The sequence below is a fragment of the Heloderma suspectum genome, chromosome 4 (genome assembly GCF_057233095.1).
Source record: "Heloderma suspectum isolate Gila_16-S chromosome 4, 16-S_ref, whole genome shotgun sequence".
Lineage (NCBI taxonomy): Eukaryota > Metazoa > Chordata > Lepidosauria > Squamata > Helodermatidae > Heloderma > Heloderma suspectum.
Window position 1 is genome coordinate 4765608 of NC_139461.1, and position 14403 is coordinate 4780010.

The window sequence follows — 14403 nt, forward strand, 5'->3', positions numbered from 1 at the left end:
CCAAGGTAAGGGGGGTTCCTACACCCCTACTGCGGCCTGATCCCATCCCCCTGCCAGTCCGTGGAAAAATGGTCTTCCACAGACCGGTCCCTGGTCCCAAAAAGGTTGGGGACCGCTGAGGTAAACCGTCTAAGTTCCGCCCCGGCCTTCTCTCTCTTTGCTCTGCATCTGCACCTGGCATCTGTAATTCAGACTCACCAGACCCCGCCTCTCCCTGTTCGCTATCTCTCATGGGGGTGGGGAAGAGGGACCCTCCTCCTCCGCCAGCTGCACCTTTGAAACCTAAGGAGCCTGCCTAGCCATGTCTGGACCAGCCTGGGGAAACACCTCACCCATGTCTGGCAGTTCTTCAGAACCTGAACTACTATCCCACTCCCTGCACTCAGAAACACCTCTGACAGGTGGAAAAGCATGGATCTGAGGCAAGGATCCTCAGGGATCCTCATGATTTTTACAAGAAAGATACCCCAAAACACCATTATATCACAGAGCTCATTTGCTGAACCAGAAAAATTGCAAATCCACCAGTCATGGGCACAGGCACGGCACAAAAACATGGATAAGAATTTTATATGGGATCCACATGAAACCATGGTCAAATCATAGATCACACAGATGCCCATGTACTGAACAAAATTACTGATCCTGTACTTGACCTTTCCACTACAGTACAAAAGCATTGATTCAAAGCACGTATCCTCAGAACTGAAGCTTAAAAATCATGGATCCTGTAATCACTTTTTTAAAACCCTGGGTTTCTAGAAATGAGTGAGCACACTAGTGATCTGCCTGATCTCCTGCTGTGAGTGAGAGCTGCTAAATGATCCAGGAATGTTTCGTCCTTGGGTTGTTTGTCGTGATGTGCAAAGAAGGAAGTCTGGCTTTTCTCTTCCAGAACAAGCCTGAGTTGTTGTTGTTCAGTCGTGTCCGACTCTTCGTGACCCCATGGACCATAGCACGCCAGGTCTTCCTGTCCTGCTCTCTCTCCCGGAGCGTGCGCAAGTCCATATTCATTGCATCCGTGATGCTATCTAGCCATCTCATCCTCTGCCGTCCCCTTCTCCTTTTGCCTTCAGTCTTTCCCAGCATCAGGGTCTTTTCCAGAGAGTTTTCTCTTCGCATTAGGTGGCCAAAATATTTGAGCTTCAGCTTCAGTATCTGTCCTTCCAATGAGCACTCAGGGTTGATTTCCTTTAGGATGGACTGATTTGACCTCCTTGCAATCCAGGGGACTCGTAAGAGTCTTCTCCAGCACCACAGTTCGAAAGCATCAATTCTTCGGCGCTCAGCCTTCCTTATAGTCCAGCTCACACAGCCATACGTTGCTACTGGGAAAACCATCGCTTTGATCAGACGGACCTTTGTCAGCAAGGTGATGTCTCTGCTTCTGACTATGCTGTCTAGGTTTGCCATAGCTTTCCTCCCAAGGAGCAAGCGTCTTTTAATGTCATTAAAACATTAATTTTTTACCGTCTGCGGTGATCTTGGAGCCCAAGAAAATAAAATCTGTCACTGCTTCCATTTCTTCCCCTTCTATATGCCAGGAAGTGATGGGGCCAGATGCCATGAGCTTAGTTTTTTGAATGTTGAGTTTCAAACCAGCTTTTGCACTCTCCTCTTTCACCCTCAACAAGAGGCTCGTTAGATCCTCTTCGCTTTCTGCCATTAGGGTGGTATCGTCTGCATATATGAGGTTGTTGATAATTCTCCCGGTAATCTTAATTCCGACCTGTGATTCATCCAACCCGGCGTTTCTCATGATGTACTCTGCATATAAGTTAAATAAGCAGGGTGAAAATATGCAGCCTTGTCGTACTCCTTTCCCAATTTGGAACCACTCGATTGTTCCATGTCTGGTTCTTACTGTTGCCTCTTGACCCTCATACAGGTTTCTCAGGAGACAGGTAAGGTGGCCTGGTACCCCCATCTCTTTCAGAATTTCAAGCCTGAGAAATAACCCCAAACCGAACTGTGCCTTATTTCTCTAGTTTGATCATTAACAGACAAACCAGAGTTCTTGGTTTCATGTCACAACAAACTAGCAAGGGGCCAGAACATCCCTGGGTTGTTTCGGTGCTCCCATTCACAGCAGAGGCGATCAGGCAGTGTCCGCCAGCACACTTCGACACTCACCACCCAGGATTGTTTTGATATGTTTACCAGGCCTCTTTCTCCAAAACCATAATCAAATCAGCTCTCATCCTTCTATACTCACTGGCCTATAAAGCATGTATATGATTCTGTGATTCTATGATCCACTGGAGCAAGATGTTCCCATAGAACAACAACAGGTATATGAGGAATGGGTCCTCATGAATCATCTGAACAGTTTTTACATGGAACACCTAAATCGAATGTTAACTCACACTTTACACCCTTGCCTATGGAGTGCACCATAAAAAGCAGCATGGATCCACACCATGCTGCACAAGCTTTGATCAGAAGCAGGGTCCTCACGATTCCTGCACACAAGCCCCTCCATGTAATCATAATGATACAGAAACCCATCTCTGAGGCACAAGATCTAATGGATCTTCATGGTTTTGGGAGGCATCTAATTTGGCCCACTATCTAATTACAGCTCACATCCACCTGCAGGTAATCCAGTACAAGCAGGGTTGTACAGATTTTGTTAGATCCTTTCCGTCTGTGTTTGTCAGGCGTCTTTAATTCTGTTGGACACTCATTGATGGAATTGGATTACTTTGTATGAGAATTATCTTCCACTTGTGCAAATGCACATTCTCACTAATGCTCATGAGCGCTAGTGTGCATTAACACATTATTGCAAGTATGTATTAGCACTAATGAGCAGTGATGCAAATCTCCCCCCAAAGTAAAATAATGGTCCAGAAGTCCACAGAATTCACGCAGAAGAAGCTGGTTCGCAGCAGAATCCGCAGGTCAAATAAACAGAAATCTGAACTCATTTGAATCCATTGCAGATTTAGCCAACATCCATAACTAAAGGATGTTATTTTATTTCTCTGCTCTTTTCCTGCTAAGAAGAGGCAAGTCAGTTAGCAATACAACATAAGTTAGCAATACAACATAAATTAGCAATACAGCATCAACAATTAAAAAATAAAATAATATACAAAACAGCACCAATATATTATTGTATAATAATTTACAAAACAGCACCAATGCCTGTAAGGAGAGCAAATATACAGATTCAGGGGGATAAAGACACAGTTTCAATTATCATTAAAAGCCTGGTGACAGGATGCTCTTCACCATTTCTCAGAAGGTGGAATGAGAGGAGGCCAGGCACATCTCCCACAGGAGACAGTTTCAAAGCTTTGTTGCCAACACAGAGAAGGTCCTGTCTGTTGTACCAATGAAACGAAGCTCAGGCAATGGCGTAATGTGAAGTGGAACCCTCCCTCCAGATTTTAAACAGGTGGACTTGATCACATGGGGACAAATGGTCCTGCACATAATATTGGCTGAGGCTGGTAATGCTTCAAAGATCAAGACCAGCATTTTGAATTTGGCATGGAAACATGCCAGAAGCCAATGCAACTTAAAAGGAACAGGAGCAATTTGCTCCAGAAAATTGGCTCTTGACAGTAGCCTGAGAGCTGTCCACCAATATAACTGGATGGCTACTAGTTCAACCACAATATGAGAGGGAGGAGAAAAAAATCAATGGGCTGTTGGCATGCTGCATTTTCTAATCTCTACATGACCAGGGGCAGAATCCAGTGCAGCCCTTGTGTGCGTGGCCAGCCCCGCTGATTTTGTTCCACAGGTGGCCACCACTGGTGATTTAGCACTTCTGGGGCCAACCCAAAAAGAGAGGAAACACTCATTTCTGGAAGGGGGCAGATCAGTGGATCAGGCCCAATGACCAGCCCCCTTCCAGAAATGAGCATTTCTGCTTGTTTGGGGACTTACCCCTGGAAGCGCTAAATTGCTGGTCTGCAACGGGTAGGGGCTGCTTGTGCAACAGAATTGCTGGGCTGGGCCATGTGCGAACCAATATCAGTAGTCAGCTCCACTAACGGATGGGTAGCCTTGGTTTCTGCCCTTAGACACCACAGATTAGGAAGTCTAATCCCTGAAGGGATCCAGGGCACCATCCATTGTCAGAGGACTTTCAGTTTTTATGACCCAAGGATGTGGACAAGGTGCTTGTTTAAGTTAGCCTGAGCACCCTCGCCCTTCGTGGCTTGTGACATCCAGAAGGAAGGCTATGACTGGCTCATTTTGAGAGGTTATCAGTTCTTCCCTGTGGGTTGGAGCGGTGAGACCACTTCTGAAATAAACATCCTTGGATCCAGCAGATCTGAATAATTATAGGCCGGTAGTTAACATCCCTTTCCTGGGGCAAGGTGTTTGAGAGGGTGGTGGCAGATCAGATCCCATCACTTGGATTAAACTGATTTTCTAGATCCACCTTCAGTCAGGGTTTAGGCCTGGTTTCAGCACAGAAAATGCAGTGGTCACCCTGTGGGATGAGCTTTGCTGGGAGAGAGACAAGCAGGTGCAACCCAGTTGATTCTCCTGGACCTCACAGTGGCTTGCGATACCATAAACCATGACATCCTTCAGGATAGGCAGTCTGAGTTGCATTTGGGTGGTACAGCTTTGCAATAGTTCAATTCATACTTGGATGGCCATTTACAGAAGCTGGTGCTGGGGGGTGTCTGCTAAACTCCTTGGCATGTTTTGGGGTCCAACAAGAATCCATCTTGTCCCAAATGCTACTTAACATCTACACCGCTGAGTGAGGTCATTAGGAGATTTAGAGTGCAGTGTCATCAGTATGCAGATGGATCCACAGTTGGCTACAGAATCGGACTCAAAGAGTGCTTATCAGTGGGACCTTCTCAAGCTGGGGAGAGGTAACGAGTGGGGTACCGCAGGGCTCAGTCCTGGGCCCAGTGCTCGTCAACATTTTTATTAATGACCTGGAGGAGGAGGTGCAGGGAATGCTGATCAGATTTGCAGATGACACCAAATTGGGCGGGATAGCTCATACCCTGGAAGACAGAAACAACGTTCAAAGTGATCTTGATAGCCTGGAGTGCTGTGCAGTAAACAACAGAATGACATTTAATAGGGATAAATGCCAAGTTCTGCACCTAGGAAAAAGAAACCAAAAGCAGTTACAAGATGGGGGATATGTGGCTCAACAACACGACAAGCGAGAAGGACCTTGGAATTGTTGTCGATCACAAGCTGAATATGAGCCAATCATGTGATGTGGCTGCAAAAAAGGCAAATGCTCTTTTGGGCTGCATTCATAGAAGCCTAGCTTCCAAATCCCGGGAAGTACTAGTTCCCCTCTACTCAGCACTGGTTAGGCCTCATCTGGAGTACTGTGTCCACTTCTGGGCACCACACTTTCAGAAGGATGCAGACAAACTGGAGAGTGTTCAGAGGAGGGCAACGAAGATGATCAGGGGACTGGAAACAAAGCCCTATGAGGAGAGACTGCGAGAACGGGGCATGTTTAGCCTTGAGAAGAGAAGACTGAGGGGAGATATGATAGTGCTCTTCAAGTACTTGAAAGGTTGTCACAGAGAGGAAGGCCAGGATCTCTTCTCGATCCTCCCAGAGTGCAGGACACGGAATAATGGGCTGAAGTTACAGGAAGCCAGATTCCGGCTGAACATCAGGAGAAACGTCCTGACTGTTAGAGCAATACGGCAATGGAACCAATTAGCTGGGGAGGTGGTGGGCTCTCCCACACTGGAGGCGTTCAAGACGAGGCTGGACAGCCCTCTGTCAGGGATGCTCTGACTTGGATTCCTGCATTGAGCAGGGGGTTGGACTCGATGGTCTTAGAGGCCACTTCCAACCCTACTGTTCTATGATTTTATGAGGCAGATGTGCTCTGTGATGTGATGGTGGTGTGGGGGATTTGCTCTACAGAAGTCATATGAAATCAAGAGGATCCCTGCCTCAGATCCCTGTTTTTGTGCTGTGGCTGCAGCCACGAGTGGTGGATCTGTGATTTTTCTGGTTCTGTCCACGGAGGCAGATGTGCTCTGTGACTGGATGGTGGTTTGGGGGGTCTCCCCTCTAAAAATCGTATGAAATCATGAGGATCCCCTTTTGATTTCATGGATCCTCATTTTACCCAGTCCCTTTATTTTGTCCTGTCCTGTTTGAAGTGCGGAATGGCTTGATCTTCCGGAGATGGCTTTTGCGGGATGGCTGGAGCTCTGAACAACCCAGGGGGAAGCAGTATTTTGAAGGGAAATGTGATATAATTTCATGCATACAAAAGAGAAATCTAAAATAGCACTCTCAAGTAAAAACTGTCGGAGCTCCAAAGACCCCACAGGCTACCCAGATTTTTAAATGGTTGTTGTCGTGTGAATTACAAAAGATTACGATGTACACAAACATATGCATGGCCAGGTGGGCGCAGTCTCACGCCCCCTTCGGCATTCTTTCCTTAATTCGCATACAACCTCTCCGAGCCTGCGCGGGAGAAGCGGAAGGACAAGCAAGCCTCCTCCTCCTTCCAGCAGCCCCCCCGCGGGCGCTCTCCGGGCGGGTTGGACCACAACTCCCAGCAGGCTGCGGCGCGGGTTGGGCACCCCCGTCGCGGAAGCGAGCCGGCCCACGCGCGGCGGCGGCAGGTAGGTGCCGCGGGCCCCTGCCGCCCGCCCGGCCCTGGGAAGCGGCGCCCGCGCGGCCTGGCGGGGCGGGGCGGGGCGGGGCGGGGGCGCTCTGGCCGGCAGCGGCTCTGCAGGGCCGCCCTCGCCCGGGCCCCTTACGCGGGGTGCTGCGGCCCCTGCCTTGGGCGCCGGGCGCGCCGCCTGGGGCCCCGCGCCCGGAAACCGCTCCCGCTTCATCGAGGCGCGTGTCTGCTAAATAACTCAAGGAGTCCCGGAGCGCTCTGGGCCAAGTCGAGAAGAAGCGGGGGCCGCGGAGCTGGAGGGGCCGTTTGGGCGGGGCGGGCAGAACGCGGAGCGCCAGATGTCCTGGACTTCCCCTCCCAGCGTTCCTCGCCGTTGGCAGTGCCAGCAGGGGCTTCTGGGAGTTGGTCCAGAAGGAGAGCTGCTCTCTGCGCCCGCCGCCCGCCCGGTGCTCGTGGCCCCTGCTCACTAGTCCAGTTGAAGCATCCCTGGCAGGTGGCCGACAGGAAACAAGCCCAAGCCACAGGCTTACAACGGAAAAGACATGGCAGGAAAGGGGCGGCGGGGGGGGGAGGAAACAAGCCATCCCAGGCGCCAGTTCTTAAAGTTCCACGGCAGTTCTTGTAATGACCTGCTGGAATGAAATCATTCCCGGGACAGGAGCCCGATGGAGCTGGTCAAAGCCGATGGAGTGGTCCTGCAGGCCCGACTCTCCCTGTGCTGTGGCTTGAGGAAAGGGCTGCTGCCGTGTGACAAGTTAGATCGGCCTCCCCCCACCTGGTGCCCTCCAGATCTTTTGGGTTTCATAGAATCATAGAATAGCAGGGTTGGAAGGGGCCTACAAGGCCATCGAGTCCAACCCCCTGCTCAGTGCAGGAATCCAAGTCAGAACATCCCCGACAGATGGCTGTCCAGCCTCGTCTTGAACGCCTCCAGTGTGGGAGAGCCCACCGCCTCCCCAGGTCATTGGTTCCATGGTCGTATTGCTCTAACAGTCAGGAAGTTGTTCCTGATGTTCAGCTGGAATCTGGCTTCCTGTCACTTGAGCCCAGGATTCTGTGTCCTGCACTCTGGGATGATCGAGAAGAGATCCTGGCCTTCTTCTCTGTGACAACCTTCGACTCCCATAAGCCCCAGCTGGCATGGCCAGTGGTCAAGAATGCTGGGAACTGTAGACCAAATTATCTGGGGAGCACCAGGTTGGGGAAGCCAAGTTCAGTGCTTGGGCCATGGAATCTGAAATGATGGCTGGGCCCGAAGAACATTCCAAGAGCCCTGAGGGTGGGTGAGACCCAAGGGGGTCTCTCTGACTGCAGCATCCTGTTCCCTGCAGTGGCCTGCCAGGTGTCCAGATGGGGAGCCCACAGGCAGGACGGGAGTGCGACAGCACCCTCCAGCTCACATCTCCCAGCAGGAGCAGCTTGGGGGTTTCCTACTGCAGGCTGACTGATGGGGGCCCTTTTTCTCTTACAGATCCAGTCAGCTCTGCGCACCCAACATAGGATGGATGACCAGCAGGCCCAGGAGCTGCTGGAGTTCCTCCAGCCAGGGACCCGTGTGGATGTGAAAGGCCAGGCCGTCCAGCATATTCTGGGGCTTACAGGCACCCCTGAGGGGAGGCAGCTGCTGGCCACACGGCTGGACTGTGTGGATGCCTTGCTGGGCCTGACCTGCGACCCCTCCCTGGCTGTGGCCAAGGATGCCTACCATGCCCTCATCAACCTGGCCACAGAGCCGCTTGCCCACCAGGCCCTGAAGAGAGGGCTGCCTGGCCTGCTCCACCGCCTGCTAGACCCTGGCTTCGCTTTGGCCGACCAGATCTGTGCTCTGCTGTCCAACCTCTCACGGGAAGAAGCCTCGTGCAGAGAGCTCTTTGCAGCCCTGCAGCAGGAGAACGTCGGGGGCCTGGTGCCGGTGGTGGATGCCTTTTGTACAGAGGGCTTCAACGCCAAGGCATCTTTGCACTACCTGGGCCCCTTGCTGTCGAACCTGAGCCAGCTGCCTGAAGCCCGAGAATTCCTCTTGGACAGATCCAGGCAGGTGGGGGGAGCCGGGCGGAGGGGTGTGTGTGCAGGGATGGCTGGGTGGCGTTGGGGGGAGGAGACGCTGAGCCCTCTGGGGAGCAAAGCCGGAGCAGCACAGCTCCTCCTGGGAAGCGCTGGCGTCCCTGGAACCAGGTCCTCTGGGGCACCAGGCATTCCCTGCATCACGTGGGGAAGGTCCCTGTGCCCCTTGCCGCCCCCAGGCTGCTGCTCAAGGGCGGGATGGGAAGCCTTGACAAATACCTCCCCTTCTTTTGGTGGCCCTGCCGGGAGGCAGAGAAACATCCACCTTGGCGTGGGCCTCCCTGACTGCTCCCATCCCTGCTTTCTCCCCCCAGGTGTGTGGTGCAGAGGCTGCTGCCATACACACAGTATACGGGCTCAGCCATCCGCCGAGGGGGTGTGGTTGGGGTGCTCCGGAACTGCTGCTTTGACTCTGGTGAGCGGGTGTCTCCTGGCCCCGGCGGTCCTCCTGCTGCTCTTTCTTGGCTGGGTCCTGGCTGGGGTGGGGGTGCTCCCTGGCCTGGGTGTTCCTCCTGGCTTCCGTCCACAAGGACCGCAATTGCTGATGGTGCCCATTGTTGGGGGTGGCCTGGGACCCCACCCCAGTGTGGTCTCAGTTCCAGGTTGCTATGTGGATTGTCTGTTTCTTCCAGGGTCCCATGAGTGGTTGCTGAGCGGAGAGGTGGACGTGCTTCCCTTCCTCCTGCTCCCTCTGGCTGGTCCCGAGGAGCTCCCCGAGGACGAGATGGAGAGTGTGTCCTGTGGGGGGGGGAGGGAGAAATAGGGGGGCTGAAACTTGCCTCAGGGAGAATGCACTCTAGGCATGCCCACGCAGGCGCTGTGTCAGGGGTTCAGCCAGCACCTCTGCCCGCAGAGTCCTGGTCCTCCCGCTGTGGCAGCGTAAGCACACTGGGCCTCCCAGTGACGTGGGCCTGGGCAGTTCTTTGGGGTGTTCTGCCCACCTCCTTGCCCACCCCTGAGTCTGCATGTCTTGGTCCCAGGGCTGCCCCTGGATCTGCAGTACTTGCCGCCCGAGAAGCAGCGGGAGCCGGACCCTGACATCCGCAAGATGCTTCTGGAAGCAATCATGCTGGTGAGCCTGTGCATGCGGAACCTGGTGTGTGCGCGCGCGTGCAATGCCTGAGAGCCCCACAACTGCGGAATGTAGTCCCAGTTGTGGAATCCAGTACCTGGAGAGCTGTGGAGTTCCCTCTCTTTGAGCAACTGCCTGTTTGCCTTGGCGGCCAAGAGGGGATTGAACAGCTGTGGCCAAAGTTTGGTGCCGTGCTGAGGGTGGGGAACGCTTCTGCACCCTGGCCAAGGGCCTTGCCCCGCGGCAGCCCATGCATCCAAACCTTGGTCCTTTTCGTAAATCTCCTTTCCCCCAACCCTTGATTTAAAAAAATAATACTCGTCCGGGTGGCTCTTGAAAAGAAGGGCTCATGCTCTGCCAGACTGGCTGAACTGATGCTGATGGCAGAGCCAGGGGCTGACTCGGGTGTGGAATCTGGACCCTCCCCCCAGCAAGCTTTGGATGTAGAACTCTTCCAATGGATTAGTCATTCACATAGCAACAACAGAACCTAGGTGCTGCAGATAGTTTGCCACGAACAGGGAAGGCCTCTTAGTGGCAATGTGGCCCCCACAGATGTGTTTTCCCCCACTGGGGGCAGTGGGATAATTGGTAAGATCCTGACACAGGCTCTGCCAAGCCTCCCCTCCTGGCCTCCCCTCCTTGGTTGCCCTCACACCTCCTTTTCCTTTCCTCCATAGAGGATTGGCTTTGAGATTTGAAGTGGCCCACCCTTGGGGGGGGTAGGGGGTGCCAGATTCCTCTCCTGCAAGGACCCTCTTATGTTCCTGCACACCCCATCTTTCCTAGGGGCAGAATAAGGGGGGCTGGCAGTCTGAAAGACGTGGAAGGGCAGTGGCCCCATCTGTGCACTGCCCCCCTCTGTCCTCCAGCCTGTGGAGCTCCCTCTCCTGGCACCCCCATTCTGAGCTCCAGCACAGGCACAATGGGGGTGGCTTTCTGCCCCAGATGGGCCCTTGCAGGGGAGCCCTTCCCTCATTCTGCTCACCCTGGGGATGCAGGATTTCAAGCCTGGGCCTTTGGGCACAGCCCACACGGCAACTGACCTTTTCTGTGTCCTGTGGCAGCTGACAGCCACAAAGCCGGGGCGGCAGCAGGTGCGAGAGAAAGGCACCTATGTGATCCTGCGAGAGCTGCATAAGTGGGAAGTGGAGCCCAGTGTCCTCGCTGCCTGCGAGAAGCTGATCCAGGTAAGCAGCAAGGAGGGGGTCGCTCAGACCCCCCCCCAGTCATTACTTAGCCCTAGGGGCTGCTGGGAGCAGCCTGTTCTGGGAGGGTCCCTGCATGAGTGCCGAGTGGGTCACAGCGGGTGACCTTCTGCCAGCACTTGCTACCAGCGCAGTGCGGCATCTGCAGGGAGTCTGAGGAGGGAACAGCCTTTGCCTTCAGCTGGAATTGTGGGTGACACACAGTACCCCACGTGTCAAGAGAGGCAGCAGCCCCTTTGAGAGGTGTTAAGAGGAGTGCTCCATACAGTCAGTAAGAACAAGACCTGGAGCTGACTGTGGCTCAGATCACAAGCTTCTTGTTGCAAAATTTCGGCTTAAATTGAAGAACGTCGGGAAAACCACTAAACCATTCAGGTATGACCTAAATCATATCCCTTATGAATATACAGTGGAGGTGCGGAATAGATTTAAGGGATTAGACCTGATAGACAGAGAGCCTGAGGAACTATGGACGGAGGTCCGTAACATTGTTCAGGAGGCAGCAACTCAATCCATCCCAAAGAACAAGAAATGCAAGAAAGCCAAGTTGCTGTCTGATGAGGCTTTCCAAGTAGCTGAGGAAAGAAGGGAAGCGAAAAGCAAGGGAGAAAGGGGAAGATATATCCAACTGAATGCAGAGTTCCAGAGAATAGCAAGGAGAGACAAGAAGTCCTTCTTAAATGAACAATGCAAAGCAATTGAGGAAAAGAATAGAATGGGAAAGACTAGAGATCTCTTCAAGAAAATCGGAGATCTCAAGGGAACATTTTGTGCAAAGACGGGCATGATAAAGGACAAAGAAGGCAGGGACCTAACAGAAGCAGATGAGATTAAGAAGAGGTGGAACGAATACACAGAAGAACTATACAGGAAAGATCTGAATGTCCCTGATAGCCATGATAGTGCGGCCACTGAACTTGAGCCGGACATCCTTGAGAGTGAAGTCAAGTGGGCCTTAGGAAGCATTACTAGCAACAAAGCTAGCGGAGATGACAGTATTCCAGCTGAGCTATTTAAAATCCTAAAAGATGATGCTGTTAAAGTGCTGCACTCAATATGCCAACAATTTGGAACACCCAACAGTGACCACAAGACTGGAAAAGGTCAATTTACATTCCAGTTCCAAAGAAGGGCAATGCCAAAGAGTGTTCAAACACCTGTACAATTGTGCTCATTTCACATGCCAGCAGGGTTATGCTCAAAATCCTACAAGCTAGGCTTCAGCAGTATGTAAACCGAGAACTACTGGAAGTACAAGCTGGGTTCTGAAGAGGCAGAGGAACTAGAGATCAAATCGCCAACATTCGCTGGATCATGGAGAAAACAAGAGAATTCCAGAAAAACGTCTATTTCTGCTTCACTGACTACGCTAAAGCCTTTGATTGTGTGGATCACAACAAACTGTGGCAAATTCTGAGAGAGATGGGAGTACCAGCCCACCTTACCTGTCTCCTGAGAAACCTGTATGAGGGCCAAGAAGCAACAGTAAAGACCAGACATGGAACAACCGAGTGGTTCCAAATTGGGAAAGGAGTACGACAAGGCTGCACATTGTTGCCCTGCTTATTTAACTTATATGCAGAGTACATCATGAGAAATGCCGGGTTGGATGAATCACAGGTCGGAATTAAGATTGCCGGGAGAATTAACAACAACCTCAGATATGCAGACGATACCACCCTAATGGCAGAAAGCGAAGAGGATCTAAAGAGCCTCTTGTTGAGGGTGAAAGTGGAGAGTGCAAAAGCTGGTTTGAAACTCAGCATTAAAAAAACGAAGATCATGGCATCTGGCCCCATCACTTCCTGGCACATAGAAGGGGAAGAAATGGAAGCAGTGACAGATTTGACTTTCTTGGGCTCCAAGATCACCGCAGACGGTGACTGTAGCCATGAAATTAAAAGACGCTTGCTCCTTGGGAAGAAAGCTATGGCAAACCTAGACAACATAGTAAGAAGCAGAGACATCACCTTGCCAACAAAGGTCCGTCTAATCAAAGCTATGGTTTTCCCAGTAGTAATGTATGGCTGTGAGAGCTGGACTATAAGGAAGGCTGAGCGCCGAAGAATTGATGCTTTCGAACTGTGGTGCTGGAGAAGACTCTTACGAGTCCCCTGGACTGCAAGGAGGTCAAATCAGTCCATCCTAAAGGAAATCAACCCTGAGTGCTCATTGGAAGGACAGATACTGAAGCTGAAGCTCAAATATTTTGGCCAACTAATGCGAAGAGAAAACTCCCTGGAAAAGACCCTGATGCTGGGAAAGATGGAAGGCAAAAGGAGAAGGGGACGGCAGAGGATGAGATGGCTAGATAGCATCACCGATGCAATGAATATGAACTTGAGCACGCTCCGGGAGAGAGCGCAGGACAGGAAGGCCTGGCGTGCTATGGTCCAGGGGGTCACGAAGGGTCGGACACGACTGAACAACAACAAAGAAGAGCGAGAGTTCAGACTGCCTGCCGCACGAGGAGGGGTGGGTGGCCCAGCTGCCTGGCTCCTGGAGGATGGGCAGAAGAGTGGGTGCAGGAGCTTCTTGGCAAGCAGGGGCAGCTCTCCTCCAGCAGACAAAGCTCCTGGGCAGTACTGGGGAGTGGGGGGCTGGGGCTGCGAAGTGACTGGGCAGCTCTCAGGCCCCTGGGAGAGGCTGTGGTGGCTTTTTGAAGGGGAGCCCGCGGGGCATTTTCATGCCACAGAACCCTGGCATTCTTTGGGTGCTACAGCCAGCCCCGTAGCGCTGTGAGAGCGCTTTCCCTCCCTCTGCGCATCCTTCTGGCTTGAGGTCTGCTACGCAGCTGCCACCCCCAGAGATCTTGGGGCGGAATGGATGCCGCCTTATGGGCTGCAAAGGGCGATCCGTCCTCCTCCTCTGAGGCCTGTTTGCCCTGAGCAGGTCCTGATCGGCGAGGAGCCCGAGGTGGGGATGGAGAACCTGCTGAAGGTGGAGGTCCCTGCGGAGGTGGAGGCGCAGCTGCAGCGCCTGGACCAGGAGGAGGCGGCGGCCCAGAGGCCCTTGGACGGACTGCCCGGATGAGCTGCAGATGACCTGGGCGTCGGGGCCCCGCTACGAGGCCAACGCGTTCGGCCTGTGCCGAAGAGCGGAAAGAACCCTGCCTGTTGTACCGATTAACTGTGCCTCTGAAGTTCCGTTTTGCGCCCTGCCCAGCAGCAGGGTGTGTGGAGTGACTGAACTCAGCCCCGTTCTGGGTTGGGATGTGCAGGAGCTGCCCCTGCTCTGCTTGAAGCTGGGGCCCAGGCCCTCCCTTCCAGCCCGCAAGGAGGTTAGCCGTCCTTTCCTGGGATGGCAGGGGAGCTCTGCCTGGGGTTCCTATTCTGCCACCTCCCCGAGAAGTGGAAGGGCGGGGTGGCGGCCGCACCGACTGTGTTGCACTCCAATAAATCTTTGCCAACACGGAAGGGCTCCAGCTCACGTGTGCAGTTTGGCTCTGAGGTCCCTGC

At 52.9% G+C, this 14403-nt stretch overlaps 1 protein-coding gene across 2 annotated transcripts; it reads left to right on the forward strand.

Annotated features, from left to right (window-relative positions):
* Positions 1–6561: 6561 nt before the first annotated feature.
* HGH1 (HGH1 cochaperone) lies at positions 6562–14393 on the forward strand. Of its 2 annotated transcripts, XM_084854731.1 has the most exons (7): positions 6562–6599; positions 8073–8635; positions 8980–9080; positions 9298–9396; positions 9646–9737; positions 10805–10927; positions 13838–14393. In XM_084854731.1, exons 2-7 carry the CDS (start codon positions 8103–8105, stop codon positions 13976–13978), a joined length of 1089 nt encoding a protein of 362 aa, XP_084710857.1. In that variant the 5' UTR covers positions 6562–6599; positions 8073–8102; the 3' UTR covers positions 13979–14393. The 2 variants fall into 2 exon arrangements, with proteins under 2 accessions (XP_084710857.1, XP_084710855.1); XM_084854729.1 differs by lacking the exon at positions 6562–6599 and having other exon boundaries at positions 7986–8635.
* The last annotated feature ends 10 nt before the right edge of the window (positions 14394–14403 follow it).